This window comes from Lemur catta, chromosome 7 (assembly GCF_020740605.2).
Source record: "Lemur catta isolate mLemCat1 chromosome 7, mLemCat1.pri, whole genome shotgun sequence".
Lineage (NCBI taxonomy): Eukaryota > Metazoa > Chordata > Mammalia > Primates > Lemuridae > Lemur > Lemur catta.
Genome location: NC_059134.1, coordinates 39,617,663 through 39,643,863, shown reverse-complemented (window position 1 = coordinate 39,643,863; position 26,201 = coordinate 39,617,663). Strand labels below are relative to the sequence as shown.

The window sequence follows — 26,201 nt, the reverse complement described above, 5'->3', positions numbered from 1 at the left end:
TTTCTTTTCTTTTCAAGATTAAATATACTATTTGAGTTGCCTGAAAATCTACTATTTGTTCTCTCTTACACATTCACGTAACTAGACTTGCTTTAGAAGACTGCAATCGTATTAGCATTCTTTCCATGGACCATAAACAATTCTAAAAGCTCTGTGAGCAGACCAGAGCTTATGAGCTGCCAGCAGATCTTCGGGAATCCAGTGCACTCTTCAAAACCCCCACTTTATCCCTGATATCAAATTTAGTGATCAGTAGGATATGGGGGAATCAAAATCAGTGCCGTGGCCTGAAACCTCTGCATTCCCCTCGATCTTCAGTTACAGTGCTCACTGCTCAGTCCCATGTCCTCAAGAAGAGGATGTGGGTGGTATTAGAACTGGCAGCCGAGATCCTTTCCTCAGATTGGTACCAGGTGCTTCTTCACTCTCAGGTCACAAGAACTGTTCTAAAGAATAGGAAGCAGACAAGCAGAGGTGAGTCCTATACTTTGTCAAAGAAAATAAGGGGACTTAATATATATGTAAGCAATACATATGTAAAAGTGAAAGGACAGAGGTCCTTCATTAAGGAACAGTACTATTGCTTATTAAAATTTATCTGATGAACTGAGTGAATCTGTAGAACATCAGGACATCTATTCAGGGTAGGGCAATGATAAGCATGAAAGGAATGGGTGGAAGATGAGAAAATACAAAGACAGGGAGAGAAGGAGAGATTCTCTTTTAAATTTCACTGTCTTCTAATTTGTATCCTTTTGCTGATCATAATTAGGGTCCAGAATCTACAGTATGAGATGGCTTTTATATATTCACCTTACCTCCTTAATCCAGCCACTTTCTTTCGACTGACTGAAAATTCTTTCCACTGTTTCTTTAACCTGTTCATCCTCCACTTCTTCTGTCTTTGCAATGGAGCAACATTCCTGGTACAGTTTGAATTTAAAATGTTTCAGTTTATGATAAATTCTGGTACGATCAGCACAAATTCTGCCAACAGTAAACACCTAAATCAAGAAATAAAAATTATTATCTGACATATGAAGTGAAAATAAATATGTAATGAATATATATAGCTTTTCTTGTTTTCAGATTTTCTTTAATAGTAGAATGTAACAAATGCATTATTAACTTTATTTAAATGTTTATACAATGATTCCTTTACCTTCCCTTACTTATACAACCAGTCAAAAATGAGCACTTATTATGTTTCAAGTATTGGGCTGGGCACTGAAGACAGATAAGTGAAAGATGTACTACCTATGTTAGGGAGCTTACAATTTGGAGAGGAAGACAAATAATTACAAGACAACATGACAAATGCTATGCCCAAGATGCTAGTGAGGAGGGGCACTTGGCCCTATCCAGAGAGGAGAAAGATCTGCAAGTAGGTGATGCTCAAAGTCTTGAGAAAATAAAGCTAGCCAAGTTTGAGAAGGGAGAGAGAAATGGCTCCTAAGGCACAAAGACAGACACACACGGAAGCAAGAGAAAGCATGTAAAGTACTGTAAGTACATATTCACTGAGGTAAAAATGCCTAAATTACAGTAATTTTCTAGATATAAGCAACATGTAAAACTGAAACTCTTACACTAATATTAAGTATTGGTAGTTTTTTACTAAATAATTTTTTCCCAAAAAAACTGTAAAATAAAAAATAACTTTGTGTTTAGGCATATTTGTTGCTTTCATTAAGGTGTTGTATGTGAATAAGACATATTAATATTTTATTATCAGCCAGCTAAAAGAATTTTAATTTCTATGTTTAGATGAACTTCTAGGATTCTGTGATTAAGAACTCTTTTGTGAAATCAAACAACCAGAGCATTTCCCTTTCAGAATGTTCTGAATGCTTATAGTTTGTTTTATAATACAAACCCACAGTCAAAATAGAAAGACAGCATCATTACACTGACCAAACTAAACATATTTTTACCTACATATTTTCACCCACCATAGAAAACGCATCAGAAAGGGCTCTAAACATTATGATATGGTCAGTTTTATTCTCATGGAGTAACCTGAAGAAATAGGTAAACTCTTGCTAACTTCTGTATTTGTGTCTGTGCCCAAGTTCACTAATTGGTTATGTGTTCATGAGTTCAATACAAGTGGTATACTTTTAATATTTATCGACCTATCTTGTGTTCTATCTACCTAAAAATTGTACTTTTTTTTCCTGAAGCCACACTGCAAGGGAACACACAGATGATGACGTTCAATAGATAAGCCAGAGTATGTTGCCAAAAATGAATAAAAGTCGTATTATGGTGATTGGCAAGAGTCAGGTTTGATGTATTTTCATATGAAAATGGTATTCTGGACATCTTACAACCTTTCTTTAAATCCCTACAAGTTTAAGAGAAGCATATTTAGATTTCTGTTCATGGTTCTATAAAAACCTTCCTGTTTTTCAGATCATTAGAAGTAATCAGCTATTATTGTACATTGCTGGCTTATTAAAAGTAGCTTTTCCAATTCAACATTATCATCGAAGTAGTCCTAGTAGTAAATGACATTCCAATAATTCACTTGGCAATACCTCCCAGTTTGAGTAAAGAGATACCACAATAGCTGTAGTGGCCACTAGGGGTATCCCGGGTGTCTCCACATCAAAGCAGATTGTGTGGGAGAAGTCTGCTATAGCTGTTCTGGATAAAATATAGTCATAGAATAATGTGATTTGTGTTTCTATCACATTGTATTCTATCTTTCCACCAAAATAAGAGGAATTTATCTGCACAGAATTTTTAAGTTGGAACAAGAGGGAAGGAGAGATGTTTAAAAACCTTAATTTTTTTCCTGTGTGAATCATAAATATCCTTTGAAAATATTAAACATTATGTTTTACTTCTTTCCATTTCTAATTCCTACCCTCTTGGCATCTACGTACCATTATATATGTCAATAAACCCCAAATTACCTTTACAATGTTTTCACACTACTTTTTTCCCAAAGCATGATCACATTTTATATGGAAGAGCCTAATTTTATATGGAAGAGCATCACTGCTATAAGGCTTAATAGAAAACAGTAGATCATACAATAGGTGTAATACTCCAAGTGGACTTGTCCCGTCACCCCATCCCCATTTTAGTGTATGATTACAGCCCATTATACTTCTTTACCATATGAATTGATATATATGGTACAATACAGCTTACACTGTAGGATTCTATTTGCATTAAGTACTAAAACAGGTAAAATTATGCTGTTAGAATGGTTTCCTTAAATGTCCAGAAACGTTTTCAGAGACTGCTTCTAATTATCTAATTGAATTTCTGTATAGTAAGGAAATTATTCTAACAAGAAAGACAGTATCAAAAAATTGCCTGAGATAGAAAAATAATAAGTGCTGTGGTGAATGTTCGTTCACAAAGCAGATAAGCAAGAAATATAAATGATTACTGGTCCACTATGCAGAGTGAGTTAGCATAGTTCTATGAACTGATAAGTATGAGAATAACTGAGTCACTTCAGTTATTTGTGTGAATCAAGTGAATGTATATATCCAAAGACTGGAAACAGAGCTAAAAACTGTCACCAAATTTTTCTAAAGCAGAAGGTGCTGAATTGCAAAAGCAGTAGAAGAATCTGATTTGTAATTTATTAGACATATCATGTGGAAGTATAAATTAACACTTTGGATAACAAACTAAGGCAAGGAAATATAATGAAACATGTATTATGCAGACTTGGTAATATCCAGCTAACTGTAGGTAGCTTTTTGAAGTATTTTTCTAGGTTCTCATTTATATGCAGAGGAGCCAGCTCCTTATGGAAGTTAAGTATGGAGAAAAGGAAACAAGATTTTCAATAACAAAGTCTGAGAAGAAGTTTGTTTTCCATTTCTAGGTTTCCAGAAACAGTGCTATAGACCAAGCCAAGGGATTCTATTTCCCCTTGGTCTGTTTTTTTGCATCTCTTCCTACCAGATCTTAAGCATTTCAAGGAGTCTAGACAGACTCTGGGCAAAACTAAAAATTAATTCAAGATTGTTTTTAGTTCTCCCTACTGCCTTTCAGATTTCACATCTTGCATTCCTCCAGGTAATTTCCTTCTCATCTATGCCCTCAAACCTCACCACAATAAGGCCTCTCACCTCAGTACCCTACCCACCACTGCTATAACTAAAATTACTCTCTTCCATCAATTGTACTTTCCATCAAAGCATCCTTTCTTTCAAAGTAGCTAATCTTAGGTAAGTAAGGAGAAAAGTTTTATCATTAAACAATTTCACTATTAAGTGAATTCTTTTAAAGTATTAGTTGCACCTTCAAAAAGAACACTAGTTAATCCCAAAGAGTCTCAATTTTATGTATCTATAAGCAGCCATATGAAATGGAGAATTAGTTTTCAAAATAATCTGAGTGTGGGTTTGGGGTTAGGCACAGTTTCTTTAATGCTCTGGATTATAAATGAGTTATATTTCTCTTTTCCTTTCTTTCCTTCTTTACATACATGCATTGACACTATAGTATGTAGGATATAAAATAGATTTTAATAAGTTATTCTTCACTTTAAAGAAAAAATTACTGAAAAAAATTTCATATTGAAGAATTTTAGTCATATTCCTTTTTTTTTTTTTTTTTCTAGAGACATGGTCTCTCTCCATCACCCAGGCTGAAGTACAGTAGTGTGATTATAGCTCACTGCAGCCTTGAACTCCTGGGCTCAAGCGATCCTCCATCACTGAGCTTCCTGACTAGCTAGGACTACAGGCATGTGCCACCATACCCAACTGATTTTCTTTTTAATTTTTTATAGAGACAGGGTCTCACTATGTTCAGCCCAGGCTGGTCCCAAACTCCTGGGCTCAAGCGATCCTCCCGCCTTGGCCTCCCAATGTGCTAGGATTACAGGCATGAGCCACTGCACCCAGCCCACATTCTCTTAACATACAAAATAACGAGGTTAATGTTTGCATATAGCTATACACACAAACAAACACATACACACACATTCTTATACAGATGCAAAGATAGCATATATACATATATATTTCATAACCTTCATAATATTATTTTAATGGTTGATCTATATTCTGTCACATTATACTGGTATATCATAGGCTATTAAATCACTCTCCTAATATTTTATTTGGATTATTTCCAATTTTTTTCTATTATAAATAATGCTTCAATGAACTTCAGGATTATGTCATTGGTTTTTATTGAATTGATCTGTACAGTATAAATTTATAGGCACTGAATATGTATAACTTTGTGATACTGGCTATATTTAGCTATTCAGTATTTTAAAAAGATATTTCATATCCTTTTTTCTTTCACGAACCTTTATTTCTATGAACTTAATAGTTTCAGTGTAACCTTGACTGCATTGCAGTTTATCATTTGACTTGAACATACTCTGCTACTTTAAGAGTTATCAATTGGCATCTTAAGATAGTTTTAATCATATGCCTTTATATGGAGAATAAGCATTTTTCCATTGATTTGTTAACTTTTATATTTTTTCACTGTGTGACTCGTATATTAACATTCTTTGCTTTTATTTCATGAGATCTCTTTTATTTTTTTAGATATTTGAATCAACCATGTTATATAGAATCTTTATTCCTTCACAGGAATGTCAGAGCTCTAAAAATGGTTTTCTAACTTCATTTCCTTCTTCAGGATTAGCTGTAGATAACAAAGACCATGAATGTACAGCAATATATTTGAATTATGCAACAGAAAATATTCTTTAAAGTATTAAATCATTTTTGCTAGAATTCTAGGTATCATGGATCAGTGCTTTAATAATTAGGAAATTTGCATATGACTATGTTGAGAAGAGAAATATATTTATCTCTCTCTATATATATACTTATTTATATTCATATTTTATAGTAATTTGTCAATTAGGAATGCATATACTATACAGCAGTCCCCAACCTTTCTGGCAACAAGGACTGGTTTCATGGAAGACAATTTTTTCACGGATGGGGGGTGGGGTAGGGTGGGGTGGGGAGGTAGGTGGAGCTCAGGCGGCAATGGGGAGTGCCAGCTGCAAATACAGATAAAGCTTTACTCACTCACTCTCCCACTGCTCCTCTCCTGCTATGTGGCCTGGTTCCTAACAGGTCACAGACTGGTACCAGTTCACCACCCAAGGGTTGGGGACCTCAGCTATATAAGACATCTTTTGCACATTCAAAAATTGTATCATCCTTCCTTATACTCTTTTCCTTTCTTCTAGTGTTTTCCCCATTTGTGAAAATAACTTAGAGTTATTTGTGTAAGCTTATGAACTGAAAATTTCTAAGTACTGAAGATTGAAATTAGAGGAAAAAAATACCTGTTTATCATGTGACATGAAATCATCTGTTTCCATGGTTCTGGTGTTATACAACTTTCCTGATAAATGCACTGAATATCTACAGTAGCGATGCAATCCACAGGCCTGGCAGGAGCAGTTTTCAGCATTCTTCAAATGGATACTTACATTAGAATAATTTTCTACCCGCTCCTGAAAACAATTTTAAAATGTAATAAAGTTTAAAAGAGAAAAAATAACAATAAAATAAACATCTAACCAAATTAAAACTGATCTTAGGAATCACAACAGGAAGAGATATTAAGACCAAAATACCCTGGCATTTCTTATTTTAATAATGAGCACACAGTAGGTATCTGACAAGATATTTTTAAATTTAAAAATACTCTTGGCTTGAATTTATACTCTTGGCTATTAAATGAAATGAAATCAGACTAGGATAAAAATTAGTTCCATATCTCTCACATTTAGGAGTTGCTACTAAGTAGTGTTCTTGATAGATTTTAATTTACTTCTTTTCCATCTTCTCACCTCTAGTTAGTGTTATTGAAGTATTAGTTAAAAATAGGCAAGAATGAACAGTGGAATTCAAAATAACATAAGAAAAAGAATTAATTTAGGCTAGTTAAAAATTGAGAAAAAAATCACATTCATTCTCCATTATATGAATTATATCATATTTTCCACAAAACATTCCAGAAATAATTTAATATGACTGTCACTACTTGCTATAGTCCTGTGGAAATAAACAAATTGAAACTGGAATTGCTATATGTCCAGTCTTCATATGGACAGTCTAATAGCTCAGTTGTAAATGAGTGAACTAAGAAAACAGTTGGTATTCATAAATAAGCTTTATTAAGCTGTGAAATTATTTGTGCCTGAGTGTTTATGCTTATGGTCTAGGCCCGTGCTAGACAATACTGTGCTAATTAGTAGTATAGATTAGGTTTTACCACAATATTTGAACTGCACAAGGTGAGAATATTAGCATGGTTACTAATTCACATTCACATCCTCTACCAGCCTGATGGTAAGTAAGTATCCAATATACTGACAGTTTCCTTTTTTGATTGTATGATTTGAAACAACTTTTTTTTGGTCTACTTTTCATATTTCTCATACTTCATGGAACTTCATGAAATGTGTCACTTACAGGCTGAAACTCAGACTGGACTAACCACTTTCCCTTCCTTTTTCTGTGGTACTCGTGGAAGCATATGGTGAGATGAAACCCCTAAGATGAAAGCTCTCAGCTTGGTTCTCTGACTGACTACAATGCACAGAGCATCCCTGACAACTCACACTGGATATATAAGTAAAAAACAAATGTTGAGTTATCGAGAGGTTTTTGTTTGTTTTATTTGTCATATAATATTACGTACCTTTTGTAGCATAACCCAACTTATCCTAAGATCTTGCTGAATCATCTACGTCTCTAAATTTTTCAGCTAATTTTTTTTTTTGTATCTTACAGTCATTATCTCAACATTGGTTTATCCAAATTCAGTATAACCTTCCATAGTAGGGTAAAGCATATATGGCATAGAGGCATGCACTTTAGAGTTCAAGAGACTCCAGGTTTAAATATTGGCCTAATTACTAGCTGTGGAACTTTTATGGTACTTAATTTTTCTGAGTTACAGTTTCCTCATCTCTAAAATGGAGGAAATAATAGTGTCTTTCTCACAGGGTTACTTTAAAGATTAAATAAGATACTTTTCTTTGCATGTAAATTAGTTGGCTAAAGTTAAATAATCTATACATATAATACAGGCATACATCAGAGATATTGTGGGTTTGGTTCCAGACCACCATCAATAAAGCAAATATAGCAATACAGTGAGTCACACAAAGTTTTTCCCAAGTATACTTAAAAGTTATGTTTATACTGTATGTGGTCTGCTAAGTGTGCAATAGCATTATGTCTAAAAAAATAATGTATATACTTGAATTAAAAAATGCTTTATTGCTAGAAAATGCTGACAATCATCTGAGCCTTTAGAAAGTTGTCATCTTTTTGCTGGTGGAGGGTCTTGCTTTGATGCTGATGTCTGCTGATCAGGGTAGTGGCTGCTGAAGACTGGGGTAGCTGTGGCAATTTCTTAAAATAAGACAACACTGAATTTTGCTGCATCAATTGACTTTTCTTTTCATGAAGATTTCTCTGTAGCATGTGATGCTGTTTGATAGCATTTTACCAAAAGCAGAACTTCTTTCAAAATTGTAGTCAATCCCCTCAAATCCTGCCACTGCTTTATCAACTAAGTGTATGTAATATTCTACATTCTTTGTTCTCATTTCAACAATGTTCACAGCATCTTCACCAGGAGTAGATTCCATCTCAAGAAATCTCTTTCTTTTCTCATCTATAGAAGCAACTCCTCATCTGTTAAAGTTTTATCATGAGATTGCAGCAATTCAGTCACATCTTCAGGCTCCACTTCTACTTCTAGTTCTCTTGCTATTTTTACAACATCTGCAGCGAATTCCTCCACTGGAGTCTTGAACCCCTCAAAGTCATCCGTGAGGATTGGAATCAACTTTTTCCAAACTCCTGTTAATGTTGATGTTTTGACTTGCTTCCATGAATCACAAATGTTCTTAATGGCATCTAGAATGGTGCATCCTTTCTGAAGGTTTTCAATTTACTTTTCCCAGATCCATCAGGGGAATCACTATCTATGTTACTTACAGCCTTACAACATTTATTTCCTAAATGATACGACTTAAAAATTTAAGTAACTTCTTGATCTATGGGTTGCAGAATGGATGTTGTGTTAGTAGGCATGAATGTAACATTAGTCCCTTTGCAGAGCTCTTGGGTGACCAAGTACATTATCAATGAACACTAATATTTTGAAAGGAATCTCTATTTTTAGACCAATAGGTCTCAATAGTGGGCTTAAAATATTCAGTAAACCAAGCCATAAACAGATGTGCTATCATCCAGGCTTTGTTGTTTCATTTATAGAACACAGACAGAGTCGATTTAGCATAATTCTTAAGGGTACTTAAGGATTTTTGGAATGGTAAATGAGCATTGGCTTCAACTTAAAAGTTATCAGCTGCATTAGCCCCTAACAAGAGAGTCATCCTGTCCTTTGAATCTTTGAAGCCAGGCATTGAATTCTCCCTAGCTATAAAAGTCCTAGATGTCACCTTCTTCCAATAGAAGGCTCTTTCATCTCCATTGAAAACATGTTGCTTGGTGCTTCGTCAATGATCCTAGCTAGATCTTCTGGATAACTTGCAGCAACTTCCATATAAGCACTTGCTGCTTCACCTAACACTTTTATGTTATGAAGATAACTTCTTTCCTTGAACCTCATGAACCAATCTCTGTTAGCTTCAAACTTTTCTTCTGCAGCTTCCTTACCTCTGTTAGTATTCACAGAATTGAAAAGGACCTTGCTCTGCATTTAGGCTTTGGCTTAAGGGAATGTGTGGCTGGTTTGATCTTCTATCCAGAAGACCACTAAAACTTGTTCCATATCAGCAATAAGGCTGTTTCACTTTATTATCATTTGTGTTCACTGGGTAGCACTTTTAATTTCCTTCTAGAATTCTCCTTTGCATTCACAACTTGGCTAACTGGCACAAAAGGCCTAGCTTTCAGGCTGTCCCAGCTTTAGACATGACTTCCTCAAAAAGCTTAATCATTTCTAGCTTTTGACTTAAAGTGAGATATATGTGACTTTCCTTTCACTTGAACACTTAGAGGCCATTTTAGGGTTATTAATTGGCCTAATTTCAATACTGTTGTGTCTCAGGAAATAGGGAAGGAGAGGGAGAAAGACAGGGGAACGGCCAGTTGGTAGAGCAGTTAGAACATACACAACGTTTATTAATTATATTCACCCTCTTATATGGGCATGGTTTGTAGTATCCCAAAGCAATCAGAATATTAACATCAAAGATCACTGATCACAGATCACCATAACAGATATAATAATAATGAAAAGTTTTAGATATTGCAAGAATTACCAAAATGTGACACAGAGATACAAAGTGAGCATATGCTGCTGGAAAAATGGCGGTCCTGGCATATGTGCTTGAAGCAGGGTTGCTACAAACCTTAAATTTGTAAAATCTGCAATAACTACAAAGTACAATAAAATGAAGCACAGTAAAACAAGCTTGTATAAAACATGCTTGTATATGCTATTTTTCTTTCTATTAAAGAGAACAATGTTGATGCCATGGTCTAAGAGCTATGTACTTTATCCTCAAAGTAAGTAAATACAGTATTCCCCTTCATAGTAGCTGATTCTTTTCCATATCTGAGGAGGAAATTGAGGTTCCAAGAGGTTAAAAACTTACCCAATGTCAAAAAGATATATGGCATCCCTAATCTTAAGCCATCCTCCAACTTTAAATCTTCTAATTCTTTTTGTAACCCCACAAATATCTCTTAAACCTAACCATCTATGGCTAATTTATCATCAGGTAATTCAAGGCTGAACGGGCCTTGGATGAAAACAAATCCCCTGACATAAATGAGGTAGTGGTGCTAATGATGTAAGTGCTTGAATGATTTTAATGAACTTAAACTTCTATTATCTTTCCATTTTTCCTCTTGCTGATCCTTAGAACATACAATGTTAGAAGGGAAGGGAAATCCTTAAAAATCATACAATACATCCTCTACTATTAGAGATCATAAAATAGAAATCTACAGGATAAAATGGAATCTTGCAAATCTTATAAATTAAAAAGGTGCCCCCTAAAATTGGTAGAATTACAAAATCTTAAGGTAGAGAAGAATGTCAAACACTATCTAGGCTAGTGCTTCCCAAACAATATTTTATGGAAGTCAAACATCCTAGAAGGCATTAATAGGTATTTCATGAAAAGGAACCTCATACAGTAAAACATGAATTTAGAAAGTATTGTATTCTATATTCCCCTCTTGAATATTTACAGTGTAAATTCACATATTGATGCTCCTGAAAGTCCTCCAGGAAGAAACTAGTTAAATTCACTGTTTCTCAAATTTCTTTGGCTATGGAACTCTCTTTTCTGAAACAACTATTAACATCTTGTGAGATAATCTCCTCATTTTAAAAGAGAGAGAGAGAGAGAACACCCTAGAGATGTTCAGAAGTTATTTGTCATTTAGAACCACTTAATTACTGGACAAATATAGTTAGTCTGGATGATTAAAACAATAATAGCTTTAAGAAGAGGTGAGAAATGATAAGCTGATTATTTAACAAATAAATGCCAATACTTTCGGAAGATTATTCAGTCTGATTGTATATTGAAATCTTGAGAGGTCCACTGTCCCCATACCCCCACCCCAGATTCAGAAACAAACTGTATACCTTATATTGCTCTTTCCAACGACTTCTAGAAGCTAAACTCTCTAGACGAGGCTGAACAAAGCGGTTATCCAAATAATGAAGAGATGTCAACATATCTTGTGCATATGATTTTTGCCTAGTGCCATCTGTTCAGGGGATCAAAGATAACAACAACAAAAAAAACCATTTTGTCCATATGAAACAGTTAAACAATTTAATACTTAAGGATCTTTTCTCACAGTTTTAGGAAGTTACTTGGTTGGTTGGAACCATTTTAAATACAGAAAAAAATTAATGAAGTTAAAAAAAAAATCATTCTACCAGAGCATTAGGAAAGAAAACAGGGTAAAAGACTCTATAGTTCTTATAAGTATCAAGCTTCAACATTATTTTCTGATAACAAAAAGGGCCAGATGAAAAGCTTGCCAAATTATCTCTTTTATTCTCTTATACAAAACTGACATAGATTATCCACTGAATTCCAAATAAAGCTCAAAGTTCTGAGTAGGCTTTCAAGGGCTCTCTGCAATTGGCTCCTTTCTACTGAAGTGGTAATTCCTCGTTTCAACAAATCAGAATCCTGTTCTCTGGCTAGATCTTTTTCTTCACTCCTCTCTAGCATGCTATACTCATTTCTACCTTCCTGATTTGGCTAATATTATATTCTCTATTTATACATATCTGTCATAGGCTGTGAATTAAAGCTTGGTTTTTCTGCCTTCTTTGAAGTTTTCTTAAAGAATCTAGATAGTAAATTTATCATGTTTCTTTAAATCATTACAAATTCAAACACCTTACATGGCTTACAAGGCTGGCTCTTCTGTCCCCTGCCTATTACTCTGAATTCATCTTTTCTCCATCTCCCGTCTCACTGCACTGCAGCCACACAAGCCTATTCTAGTTATTCTTGAACACACCAAACTTACTCTTTCCTAAGGGTCTTAGTACTGTCCGTACCCTCTGCTAGATTCATGTACTACTTCCTCTCTCATCTTATTTCATTCAGGTTTCTGTTGAAAAGTTACCACTTGAGAGAACTTCTTTGACCAATCTGACGTACAACACAGACTTTACTTTCCCCTATTCTCTCTCTCCTTATCCTACTTTATTCTTTTTTATAAGAACTAATCACTAGTTGAAATCATACTATATTATGTTATATATTTGTTTACTCATTTATTGTATCTCCCATTAGACTTTCAGTAATGTGAACACAGGAATCTTATATGTCTTACATCAGTGTCATATCCCCAGCCCTAAACAATGCCTTGCCTATAGCAGGCATTCAATAAATATTTGCTCAATAACTCATGAATGAAATTTTATTTGGCACTTAGGTAGATACTCAAATACAACATATTTGTAGTCTATTAAATGCCATATTTTGTGCTAGATGCAAGGGAAGTGTATATATATAGTTCTTCCCATACTCTGATATAGGAAGAAAGCAAAAATACATTTTCAATAAGAAAAATGAATATATATGAGTATCACCATACTCAGGATGATGGTGGCACAAATGAGAGAGTGACACTTGAGTGGTTGATTACTTGAGTGGGTCATAGAAAGCTTTCATAAATAGCTTTTCTACTCACCTAGAAAATCTGGGGCAAAAAGGAATTCTAAGAAGAAACAGCATGAGTAAAGGCACAAAAACATAAAACAGCATGTAAATTTCAGTGGAATTCAAAGAGTTTATAGAGGGTGGTATGGCACAAGGGTGTTGAGGCACCCTGCTGTTTTATGAGTATGTGTCTTATATGCTCAAATTCACTGTGAACTAAGGACAAGGACCTCTCATAAACTTACCTTCCATATTTCTCAAATAATAAACACTAACAAGAATTTTATATGAATGGAGCTTGGTGTGGTTAATCCTAGAGGGAACAATTGGAAGGACTTAAAAATGGTTCTCCTTGGTTTTGTTTAATCTATATGGTTTTAAAAGTGAAGCTGTATAAAAATTGTAAAAATAACAAAAACTAAATTCTTCCATTCATACTATTAACTTACCATACAATGTTCCCAGAAAAGATTCATCTAAAGCATTGATCAGAAGAGCCTTCACAACTCTTTCAAAGTGAGTATAGTGGTCACTAAAAGAATCTGAAATTAATTTTAAATACATATTAGAATCTAGTAGACAAAACATTTCCCTAAATACAATAGGTTCCTTTCCCCAATGCTAAGAAATTAAAACTATAAATAGCAGAAATAGCTTAGTCACCCCAATTTAAGAGCTGCCTTGGTGACTTGTTTAATCACTGAACGAATCTCCATTTTCCAAATTTATTGGCTTCCAATCTACTTTCTAGTTGTTATTTCAAATATTCACTTCTCAAACTTACTAAAGAAAAACTGTTCAGAGAATATTAAGAGATATGTTGTGAAAAAAATCAAAATCATCCCCTGTGCACCTAAGTTTAATTTATCAACTTGACAATTAGAGTGAGAGAGCCAGAACGAAAACCTCCAAAGATGGATTTTTAATATGCCCTACTCTGTAAAACATATTACATATGAAATTGTCCAGGAAACCGCTGCCCTAATCAGAATCCCAATGGCTGTAAAAACTCTATTTCCCTTTCTGTTGCCCCAGATTTAGAATTTTCCACATCAATTTAGAAAAACTGGATCTTCTCTTTGCCGTTACCACGTATATAAGCCTGTGTTACTATTAACCCAGTCTCGTACATGAAATCATCTGTTGTGGCAGACCAGGAAGTGATAAGAGAGAAGACCCCTACTATTCCCATTATTTGGGGGTTAGAGTTTACTATGGCTGTGGAAATGTTGTATCAAACATGACCCCTTCCTTGATCCTGTCACCACAGAATATGTACCCTGCTCTGGGTACCTGTGAAGACATATTAAGGGCAGCCTGAGTCTTTTAGGAAATATGGAAGATGTCTGACAAGGAATTAAAGCAAAAGAAAACCTATCATTAGCAACCACAGGTGGATTTTGGCTTTCCTTCTAGTTGAAGTGAAAATAACGATGCATTGCACATGGAAAAATCTTTTAACTTGTATTTTGGTTACTAGAAGAGTTATATAACTATTTTTCAGACTTTAGGAGAAATTTTAGTATGCACTCTTTTCTAAGGAGACACCTAATGGAAGTGCTAAAGTGACCAAAATTGAGTAGTAATGAAAGTAAATGACAATAGCAGATCATTTGTAATGGGGCCCTTAGACTTTAGAGGGCCTATATGATCAGTTGAAAATCACAAAAGAATTGATCATGGCCATTAAACATGGTATTTTAAAAATCAGTAGAACATAATTGGAAAATGAAATAATATTTCAATAGAATTAAACTTTGACTAGACTTTCATCAAACTGCCTATAATAGAGTATTGGTACATAATTTTATTTGTGTTAAAATCCATCTAAACTCTAGCACTTTCAAAAGTGTATTAAGGGGAAAGTGGTCTGGGAACATTAACAGATATGTTGAGAAAAAAAAATCAAATTCATCCCCTATGCACCTAAGCTTAACTATGAAACAAATTGCAATAGAATTTTTTTTATACCACTAAATTTATCAGTCTTGAATGAATGTGCTAATGCCCCATGTTATTCATCTTCTAAAGAGTTTTAGGAACTGCTACTCTATTTCCAAGACCCTGATGGTGTTTCTTTAGGATCAGGAGGAAAAAGGGCAGAGATCAGAATCATCTGGGGAGCTTTCTTCCCTAACCACAGGATCCTCTGCTATCAATGTGTATCAGAATTTTCTCCAAAAAAGTCAGGAAGACGTGCCCTATTTCATTATGTTTGAGTAGGTGGATGGGAGGTAGTGGGATTATGCTCTGGGCTTCTCAGATTGGAAAAGAATAACAATAACATTACTAAGAAAGTATATGCCAGGCATTATTCTAAGCATTCACATGCATTGCTTCATTTATCACAACAAGCCTATAGGATAATATCATTACCCTAGGTTTATTTTTAGTTGAAGAAACTGAAATACGTAGAAGATGAAAAACTTTCCTAAGATCACATAGCTAATAAGTGTTGGAAACAGGGCTAGAATCCAGACAGTCTGACTCCAGATTTCATGTTCCTATCTCCTAGACAGATGTTGTTATGCATGGTAGTTAGATCTGATATTATACTTCAGAACATAGAATTTAGACTTGTATGGAAAATTGGAGAAAATAAAATTCAAATCTCTTATCTTAAAATTAACAAAAAAACAACATTCTCAGTGACAAAAGGTGACAAAACTAGAAAGAGGCAGAACCAAGCTTACAGCTCAGACCTCTTCAAGATTGTTTTCAGTCCTTTAATCCCTGTATTGGATGAGCTTTTGGAGAATGTCCTAGGAATATTGTTTAAAACTTTCCCCCATATTTATTCAAAAAATTGGGCAAGGAATAAAGGGAAAAATCAACAAAATTTGTGTGTATGTATAACAGGTTTTCTCTTAGCTAATTTCCCCACACTCAATCATTTACAGTTTAATCATTCTCTGTTCATTTCCATGCATCCTTTACCATATATTTTCACATATATGCTAGAATTTTGTTTCAGCACCATCTATCCTTCACACTAATCTAGCTGTCATTCTCATTCCAGTACTGCACTGTTTTACTTATTGCAATTTTATGATAACTTTTATCTCTGGTAGGGAAAACGCTTCCAATTTACTGTTTTCAAAATTTATTTATTCTCATATATTTGCTCTTCCAAGTGAACTTCAGGATCGTTTTGCAAATTTTAAACAAAAACTGGTTTCAGAAGAAATAACTTACTGTACTATCAATATTACCTTTCAGAAATATGCTTGTCTCTCCATTTATCCATGTTTTGTTTTCTATTTCACAGTAAAGTTTATTTTTATACCTATAATATCATGCTTTTCTTTTTAAGATTAGGCCCAGGAACTTTATTTTGGTTGCCATTGTAGATGGAATTTTCCCTGATTAGTATCACCTAAGTAATTATTGGTAGTATACGAAAAAAACATGGAGTTTCACATATTTATTGTGAATCTCGTCATTCTTCTGAGACATTTACTAATTTTGAAATAGCTTCTCTTGGATATTTGTGGTAGATGAGCTTCCTGGGACACTGAGCTGGAGATGGCACTCTGCTTTCTTCCCCAACCCCAAGGAGGACATGATCTTGCTTGTGCTAAGCTTATTTCAAGAACCAAGAGAATGTTTATAAAAATTCCCTTAGAGAGAAGCATATAGATTATTGATGTACTTTCTTCTGGAATAGAGGTATAAGCCCAGTATAAAAAACAGAGTCAGAATAAGACATCGACTGCTTTTTCTTCTTTAACAGATCCCACACCCCCCCATAGAGAAAAAAGAACATGAGAAAAGCTATGGAAAAATACACTACCATTTACTTCTGCCCTCAAAATACTCATGTCCCATCTCTTAACTTCTGTATCCTTAGTTAAGTAAGTCAGAAACTTATAGTTTATATATATACATATATGTTACATTCAAATAATGTCTTTTCTTTTTCAATATTTATTCTATTTCTTGCCTGCTTTCATGTCTTATTTCATTGTTTAAAACATCTAGAACAAAGTTAGTAGGAAATACTTTTGTTTTATTCCTCATTTTAAAGAGAATACATCTAGTGCTTCATTATAAATATGATGGTGGCTCTTGCTTTAAAATATTCTCATGTAAAGGATCTATGGAAGCACTGCTAATTTTTTAATACTTGCTTTTTTAAAAAAATCAGGTATGGACATTGAATGTTATCCAAATGCCTTTTTAGAAGTTCAATAAATTATATGATTTTTTTCTCTTTTGATATATTACTGTAACATACTAATATGGCTCTTAATATTAAACCATTTTCATGGTGCTAAAGAGAATGATTAGAGGTATTGTTCTTTATTCTTGTAATTAGAAAAATAGTTCCTTCAAATGTTTATTTGCAAAATTATTTTCATCAATTTACTGCGAATGTGAACTTCTTTAATCTGCAAAAACAGAGGTGTTAAGTGTTATGAAAATAACTCAAGGATATTTGCCCAATTGAGTGAATATTCAAATAGAATTTTTTCCATTATATTTCTGAATTCACATTTTCTTGTTTTCCCATCAAAAAATATATGAATTTTGATATATTCAAATCTTCTTTTACATATCTCACTAGAGTTATAAAGTTTTCTTCCTTTAGATTTCTATTTGTTCTGTATTTCTGTCCCCTCTGCCAATTTGTGAAATAGGGTCTTCATTTCTAGTCCTTTATGTATTATCTTTTCCTTTAGAACTGTTTTCTTTTTCTTCTCTACACTACTTCTCAGATATATTCTATATATCATTGATGAGGTTTTTTTGTACTGTTAATTCTGCTGTCTACTTCTTTCAATATAGATTTTATTTCTGACATTACATTTTTAATTTTCTGGAAATTCTTCTTTATATTAATTAGCTTCCTTTCACCTCAAATTGTTCTCTCCTTGTAACTTCTTTTTTTCATACATTGCAAAGCAAATGCTTTGTACCAATTTTCTTCTGTTTCCTTTAATGAAACATCTTCCACAGGCATTTTCTTTCTCTGTGTCTATCTTTACTTTAGGCTGCAATATGATTTCCCAGGTACTTTTTACTTATCCTATTATAAAACAAGGGGGAAAGTTCTAAGATTTAATATTTAACATAAATAGTTGTGAGTTTGTTCTTAGGCCGACTCTTTGTTGTACTGGCAGAATGATTCTCTGTAATTGTAGGTGGAGAATAATTTGATGTCCACTTAGTCTAATTTCCAGTATTCTAGCAAGGCACTAGTAAACTAAAATGTATTCTACTCTTATCTCTACTGCTTGCTTCTGTCAGTCTGAACATATGATGGAGTGCTAACTAAATAACATAATCTTTAGTATCCACAAATCTGAAGGTTTTTTCTATCTTTCTACCTGTGTATAATATTTTTATGAACTATATAGATCTGATATGCAATGGACCACTGCTTGTCTATTCCTTTACTTTCTGCCATATCTTTTCTGGCAGCTGCAGTTTCAGAATAAATATAAAGAGATAATAGGGATTGATGAGAAGGGAAAGAGACTAGGAATGTCTTCAACTGCTGCAACCATGCAGTAAGAAGGGAACCACCCTGTTTGAAGTGGTGTAGATGCATCTCTCAGAGCTAAATGGCAGATAGTGAGGAAATTACAAAATGTCTTCCTACAGGTAGAAGTGCTCACTTCTAAAAGGCAAAAGTGCACAGACCACTGTTTGTGATACTCAACTGAATACTGAATTTGGAGCTAGAAGATATTTCTCCCAAATTCTGATCATATGTTGAACATGTACGGTTGTCAGTGTTGTTACAGAGGTTAGCAGGAAAATGAATCTGGAAATACTAGCCTAATCACAACTTAACCCAGGCCATAGAGTGGTGTTCATTATTCATCATATAGGTTATTGCTTTAACGAGAAAATATATTTTGATTTTCAAATGTACAAATTAGTTCATAGCAATTTTTGGAACATAATCTGTTAGCTAATCAAAAATTGCCTATATTATATTTTATTTATTACATTCACAACATAAAATTGATAAGTATTATAATAAAAACATTAACTAAATCATAAATTATCACTCTAAAATATGGGATTCTTTTTTTCTCAAATGTTTTTAAAAATCTGGTTATGTCTAACATTTCCCTGAGTCTTGAACTATAAAACTCAGGAGTCACCAGCCAATATGCTTATCTTAATCATCCACTCAACGAATAATGAGTTCCTATAATGAGTTGCAAACTCTAATGCACACTAGGAATACAAAGAAAAAGGAAGTTGGTTAACCATTCAGCTTTTTTTTTGTTGTTGTTGTTTTGGAAGTGAGGACACCTGCTTGCTTACTTTATTGAGCTTTACTTTTTTATATACCGTAAAAATCACTCTCTTTGGTGTACAGTTCCATGACCAATGTATAAAATTATGTAACCACCACCACAATGGTTGTACCACCACCCAAAACATCTTACTGCTACATCTTAATTATCCAGGTTTGTATACATATTAAGTCTGAGATATCTGAAAGACACTCTGATAAAGATGTTCAATAAGATAATGAAAAATAGGGGGTTACGCTCAGTGACTAGAGATAAAAGTTTGGGAATTTCTGCTTATAGATTTGGGCTGCCCAAATCCACAAGTAAAGTGAAGGTAGTTGAGGATGGAACTCTTGGAAATATCAAAATTTTCATGGTACATGGAAGAAGAGGAAATCAAAATTATAAAAGGGAAGGCAGGAAAGAGTGATACCACAGAAGTATAAGAAGAGCATTCTGAAAGTGTCAACGGTAGCAAAAGACAGCAATACCCAAGTTTATGTACAAGCTGAAGAGTATTTTGGCAACTAGAAAGATATCAATAACTTTAGCAAGAGCAATTTCACTGGATTGATGGATGCACGAGCCTGAGTACAGTGCTTTGTAGAGTTACTGGGAAACAGGAACAAAAAGATTTAGAACAGTTGCTAACAAAACATGCCAATTCAAGGGAGGAAAGGCATGAACATGCTTACTAGTTGAGGAAAGACACCTTGTAAGGATAAAACCATTGAAAGTAAAGAGAACTGAGTGGATGATAAAACCAGGAGAAGTTGTTAGTAAGAACACACAAGATAAAATATACTGCATACAAAATGAGATAGATCTTCTCCTGAGGCAGAGATGCTCAGTATTAAAAATAAGCCTAGAGCTCCCCAATATTTACCCAAATGAGTTGAAAACTTATGCCCATAGAAAAACCTGTACACAAATGTTTATAGAAGCTTTATTCATAATTGCTAAAATTTGGAAGCAACCAAGTTTTTCAACAGGTGAATAGATAAACAAAATTGTGGTACATCCACACATGAAATACTATTCAGTGATAAAAAGAAATGCTCTATCAAGCCACATTTAGACATGGAGAAAACCTAAATGCATATTGGTGAGTGAAAGAAGCCAATTGGTAAAGTTACATGCTGTGTGATTTTGACTATGAGACATTCTGGCAAAGGCAAAACTACAGGGACAGTAAAAAGATCAGTGGTTGCCAGGGGCTCAGGGGAGGAAGGAAGGGAGGATGAGTAGAGAGTGCACAAGGGATTTTCAGGACAGTGAAATTATTCTGTATGATAATGTAATGGTGGATACATGTCATTATACATTTGTCAAAACCCATAAAAGGTACAACATAAAGAGTGAGCCCTAATGTGAACTATGAACTACATTGAATAATAATGTTATCCATATTGTCTCATCAATTGTAACAGAGGTACCAAATTAATGCAAGAGGTTAATAATAGGGGAAACTGTGTATAACGGGGTATACGTGAACTCTCTGTAATTTCCACTCAATATTTCTGTAAATCTGAAACTTTCTTTAAAAAAAACCAAAACAGTAAACATGATATAGGGTAGGGAAGGAAGTTAAAGTAGTTCCCATGTGCTAGACTTTCATTTCCATTAATTAGCAGGAGTGGGTATGAATGGGCATTTCTCAACAAATGTTCTATCACATTATATATCTATATATATAGATATATAATCCAGAATGATAGGATACCTCCTAATTAAGTGTCCCTGTGATTCAAATATCCAGGTGAACCAGTGCCTAGTGATATAAGGAAAACAGTCATTAATTTACAGTTTGTAGGTGCCTATAACTGGCATCTCTGTAACTGTTAAATGTCTTGAAGTTTGATTTATACCACAATCCATTATTTTAATATAAATCATGAGATCTAAATCAAACCATGTTACACTTAATTTTAGTAAATATGACCTTTTCTAATATTTGGAAAGAAGCCATTCTTGAAGAAAAAAATTAAAAATGTATTCATCCAACAGCCTGTTTCTACCAGAGTTATAAAAACTATCAGAGTTGTAAAAATAATCTTTGAAATTATGTACAATTATAGGAATCAGAATAATATTTAAATATATCCTAAATTTTCAGGTCCTATTATTTATATACTCATTAGTTATATGAAATATAAGGATTCCAATTTCCTATCTCTCCTGAGTTTCACTGTTTCAGTGAAGCTTCTAAGGGCCTGATAAAACCATTGGTTCTCAAAGCGTTTGTCTGCAGACCTCTGGGAGTCCCCAAGTCCCTTTAAGCAGATCTGTGATGTCAAGGCAAAGTAACAATAAGATATTATTTACTTGCTCTTTTCACTATGTTGACATTTTCACTGATAGTGCAAAAGCAACAACAGGTAAAGCAGTTGGCCCCTTAACATGAATCATTGCAGCAGCACCAAACAACTAGAAATCATTGTAGTCAGCACTACCACGCACTCACAGTAAAAGCCAGTTTCATTTAAGATTGTCTTTGTTGAAGTAGCAAAAATTATTAATTTTATTAAATCTTGTATCTCAAGTACATATCTTTTTAGTACTCTATGGGATGAAATGGGAAGTGTGCACAAAGCACTTACACTGCGTACCAAAGTACCATGGCTGTTTTGAAGAAAAGCACTTGTGCAACTGTTTGAGTTGGGGCAAAGCCTGATTTATCCTGATGCACCATTTTTATTTGAAGGAAAGACTGACAAACTCTAGTTATTCAGACTTGGGCATTTGTCAGACATATCCTCAAAAAAGAACAAAGGGGGCCTGTCACTTCGAGCAGAATAACTATAATATTTGTTGCCAAAAATAACAACCAAGTTTTAAAGTAGAAATTGAAATTTTGCAAAACTTGTATGCCCTATTGTAAGCTTGACAGCTTCCTAATACTGTAGAAATATTCTGATGAGATTGGTATTGATATTAATGAATGTGATTTTTAAAAAATTATATAATGAAACGTGTCCACATTTGGAGAATCTGCATAACCCAGTGAACCAATATTTTCCAGATGACCAATGCATTATATCACAAAATCATACATGGGTAAAAGACACATTTGAACTTTAAGACGGACCAATGGAGTTGTAATGTGAATACTAAAAGTTAATTTATATGGTTTCAGATTGCATATTACAACTAAACTTTATGAAAGTATCACTTGCCAAATTTTGGTATATTATCACATGAGAATATCCAAATTATTTTGAAAATACTATTAAAAATAATCTTCCCTTTTCCAGATACCTATCTGGGTGAAGCAAAATTGTTTTCACACACGTCAACCAAAACATGTCACAATAGACTGACTGCAAAAGCATATATAAGAATCCAGCTGGTTTCTATTAAGCTAAACATTAAAGATATATAAGAATGCAAAACAATTCCATTCTTTTCATTTTGGGGGAAAAATGTTATTTTTCATAAAAATATGCTATTTACATTAATGCAATTGGTTTACTGTTATTTTAAATGAATTAATAAATGTATCTTAAATTTCTCATTTTTGATTTCTACAATGGTAAATATTGATAGACATAACCCACAAAAATAAAGGCTTGTTGGGATTAATAATTTTAAGAGTATAAAGGGTTTCTGAGACTACAGAAATAAAGTATTAAGCTGATAAATGAAAGTTATCTGAAAATGAAACCATAGTTCCTAATCAATGATTTAGAACACGATATTAAAAAGTTGATTTGATACTGGATATAATATCATCATAAGAACAAATCATAAAACATTTTCTTGATGTTTAACTTACAAAGAGAATTCTGTTTTACTAATTTCAGCTGTGATGTAGTTAACTTTTCTCCTCGTTGGTTTTTATTCTCTTCATCACCCTCCTCATCTTGCACTACAAAGTCATCAATAATATAATCATCGCCATCTTCATCATATTCGTAATCCTCCTCCTCCTCCTCATCATCATCATCTTCATCACTGCTCGGGCAGGATTCCTTTTCAGAGTCCTAATTAAATTAAAATAAATGCTTCAGTAAATTGTGCCTCTAGAATAGTCAGTATGGATATAAAATAAAAAGATTAAATCTGAAAGCAAAAAAATGATCAATACAAATTAACTTTATACTTTAAGGTTAAAAATAAAGAATTTTGTTATGTTAAATGTTGAACTTTTGAAATTAAGGAGAAGATAATATACCTTGGTTAAGTGATGTAAAATATTTAAAATGGACATTAAGATTGGAAGTTAAAATAGGAAAGACCATACAAAACAACAAAATAGTCTTTCAATTTTAAAAAAGAGTGATGGACTGAGGCTCATGATAAAACAATGTATTAGATACAATAGTGCAATCAAACATATTCAAGGATACTTGATTTAAAAATAATATTATTAAGAACTGGAACAGACTCAGCACTTTGATTTTTATAAAAATTAAATACTTTAAGTAAAAATTTAAAAACAATAACAAAACCAACAAAATACAACACACCTCAAAATCTCTACCACTATTGCGTCTCTGACGAGATCTTTGTTTTGAGAGTTCTTTCAGCTTCTGAAGTTGTTCTCGCTTTCGTGCAGCTAATGTTTTCTCAGGGTTTTTTTCCTCCATTTCCACTGAAGAACATTCATCTTCAACCACTCTACGTGGACGTTTAACACCTACTTTTCTAACTAGGATATCACTGTCATCACTCTCATCGCTGTCATACATCACAGAGGATACCCTTTTTCTTTTCCCTCGCTTGATGTGTTCTTCTTCTAAATCCTCCTCTATTACTTGTCCAGTGTGTTTATTGAAATCATTATCCTCTTGACTTGGATGTTTTTCCTGATCTGGTAAATCAATACTCCTATGTTTGGTTTTGCTCATTTCTTCTTCATATGTTGAACTGTTGTCAGCGTTAATGAGATGCTTACTGTTGTTTCCTTCACTTTCAACTTTACTTAATTTAAGCTCTCTTTTATCTTCTGCTGTTTTATTACTATCAAGCCCCTTGTTACTATCAATCTCTTCATCATTATCAAAACTTTCATTATTATCAACACTTTCATCACTATCAAGCTCTTCATCGCTATCAAGTTCTTCATCACTATCAAGATCTTCATCACTATCAAATAATTGTGAGATACTATTTCTTTTAGTTCGTCTCCAATCAACTCGAGATTTCTGCTCAGGCACTTGAGCTTTAGAATTTTTCCTTGTTTCATGTCTTCTAACATGTACCATTTTCACTTAAGCTTCTACAAAATAAAGTTATTAGGAATATAACAATGATAACCAAATTACAGGAATGAATGCATTTATGGTACAAATCATATTTATTTGGCTTTATTAAATGGTCCACAAAGGCAAAATCACATGAAATATCTGAGTGAAGATGTTAGAACAGTAATCCAACAAATAATTTACTGAACATCTATGAAATAATTATATGAACATCTACTCTGAATTGTGCTATATGTTGTGCTGAGAGGAATACACAGAAAGAAAAATCATGATTCTGTTCTTCAGAAGATTATTATCTATGTATAGAACTAAAATATATAAACATATAATAATTAAGAAAAATTCAGGATAATATTCATTTAGTACCAAAGGAGTGATAAAAATAAGTGCGATCGACGTGTAAAGATGCAGGAAGATCAGTAGGGCAAGTACTTCACTGAAGATAATCTTGAACAGATGTGTTCTGATAAAATTCTGAAGGATTGGTTATATTTAAACAGAAAGAATGAAAAAAAAGGGGTTTTGGAAAGGCAAAAATGGTAACGGCTAAACTTTGGCACTGAGAAAGAATATGGTATGTTCAGTAAATGAGTATAAATAAAAATGTATGAAAAAAATTTTATGCTGGAAAAAAGGAGACAAGGATGGAAAAGTAGGATGGGGTTACTAGGATGATGCATCTTGGAGGTAAAGGATTCTGAACAGAGAAATGACAGGAATCACAAAGGATCAATAATTCACATAAAGAAAGTTATAAAGTAATAAGAGACAGCAAAAAGACAGCAGTGAAAAACTGAGAGATAACCTACCTGTCCACTAAGATTGTAGCCTCTCTCTATATCCTAGTAAAATGGCAATGGCTTTACCCTCAAAGTTAAAGATACAATATAATCCAGTAGAAAACTTACTAACAATCCAATAATGTAGTCAGGTGAAAAAAACAAAAAAGTGTCATGGCAAAGCAGAGCATGGCACTGGGAAGAAAAACAAAAGCTGTCAGTTTCTGATTTAAAAAAGGGTGAATTCCATTAAAATTATCACAAGCACATATTAAGGGAACAATTAGTGACAGGTAAGATAACTAGAAAACCAGTAACACACATGTACTTCTGTGGTTGATAAGGAATAGAAATACGATCACAATGTAATGAGACTGACCTCATGATACATATTATAAGAGCTTATATGTTCAATTGAGTGCCATTCCCTTCAAAGAAATCACCTCATAAGGCTGATTATTCCAATACTTCCACCATAGCACAGAATATTCCTGGAGTTTTTCTATAAACCATAGTATCAAAAAAGTAAAAATAAAAATCTAAAAATATGAAAATAATCACATTTCTTTTTTTTTTTACTCCAAAGGGTGGGTTCAACATCAACTTCATTCACTTGTCTCAGTTATAAGGACTGTTAGCAGCTTCCAAAAATGAAGTCCAACTTCACAAGAAGATTAACTGTCATTAAAAATATTCAAAAAATCTGCTGCAAATTTTAAAGGTAACTTAAAAAATGCAAAGCCAAAATTTTTTTGAGCAATGGCAGTATTACTGGACCAAGTTTATAGCTTTCCAAGACGATATACTTTTTTCT

The 26,201-nt window shown here is 33.5% G+C and overlaps 1 protein-coding gene across 2 annotated transcripts in view; it reads right to left on the bottom strand.

Annotated features, from left to right (window-relative positions):
* CCDC82 (coiled-coil domain containing 82) overlaps window positions 1-26,201 on the bottom strand; it is a 34,328-nt gene that overhangs the window by 4,787 nt on the left and 3,340 nt on the right. Inside the window, exons 2-7 of one of the 2 annotated variants that reach the window (XM_045556890.1) lie at window positions 23,871-24,622; window positions 23,177-23,384; window positions 13,597-13,689; window positions 11,605-11,729; window positions 6,299-6,469; window positions 819-1,004 (exon numbers count right to left, since the gene is read on the bottom strand). In XM_045556890.1, coding sequence (XP_045412846.1) covers window positions 819-1,004; window positions 6,299-6,469; window positions 11,605-11,729; window positions 13,597-13,689; window positions 23,177-23,384; window positions 23,871-24,608 — 1,521 coding nt within the window. In that variant the 5' untranslated portion in view covers window positions 24,609-24,622. Of the gene's footprint in view, window positions 1-818; window positions 1,005-6,298; window positions 6,470-11,604; window positions 11,730-13,596; window positions 13,690-23,176; window positions 23,385-23,870; window positions 24,925-26,201 lie in introns of those variants that run through there. The other variant, XM_045556891.1, reaches the window with a different exon arrangement.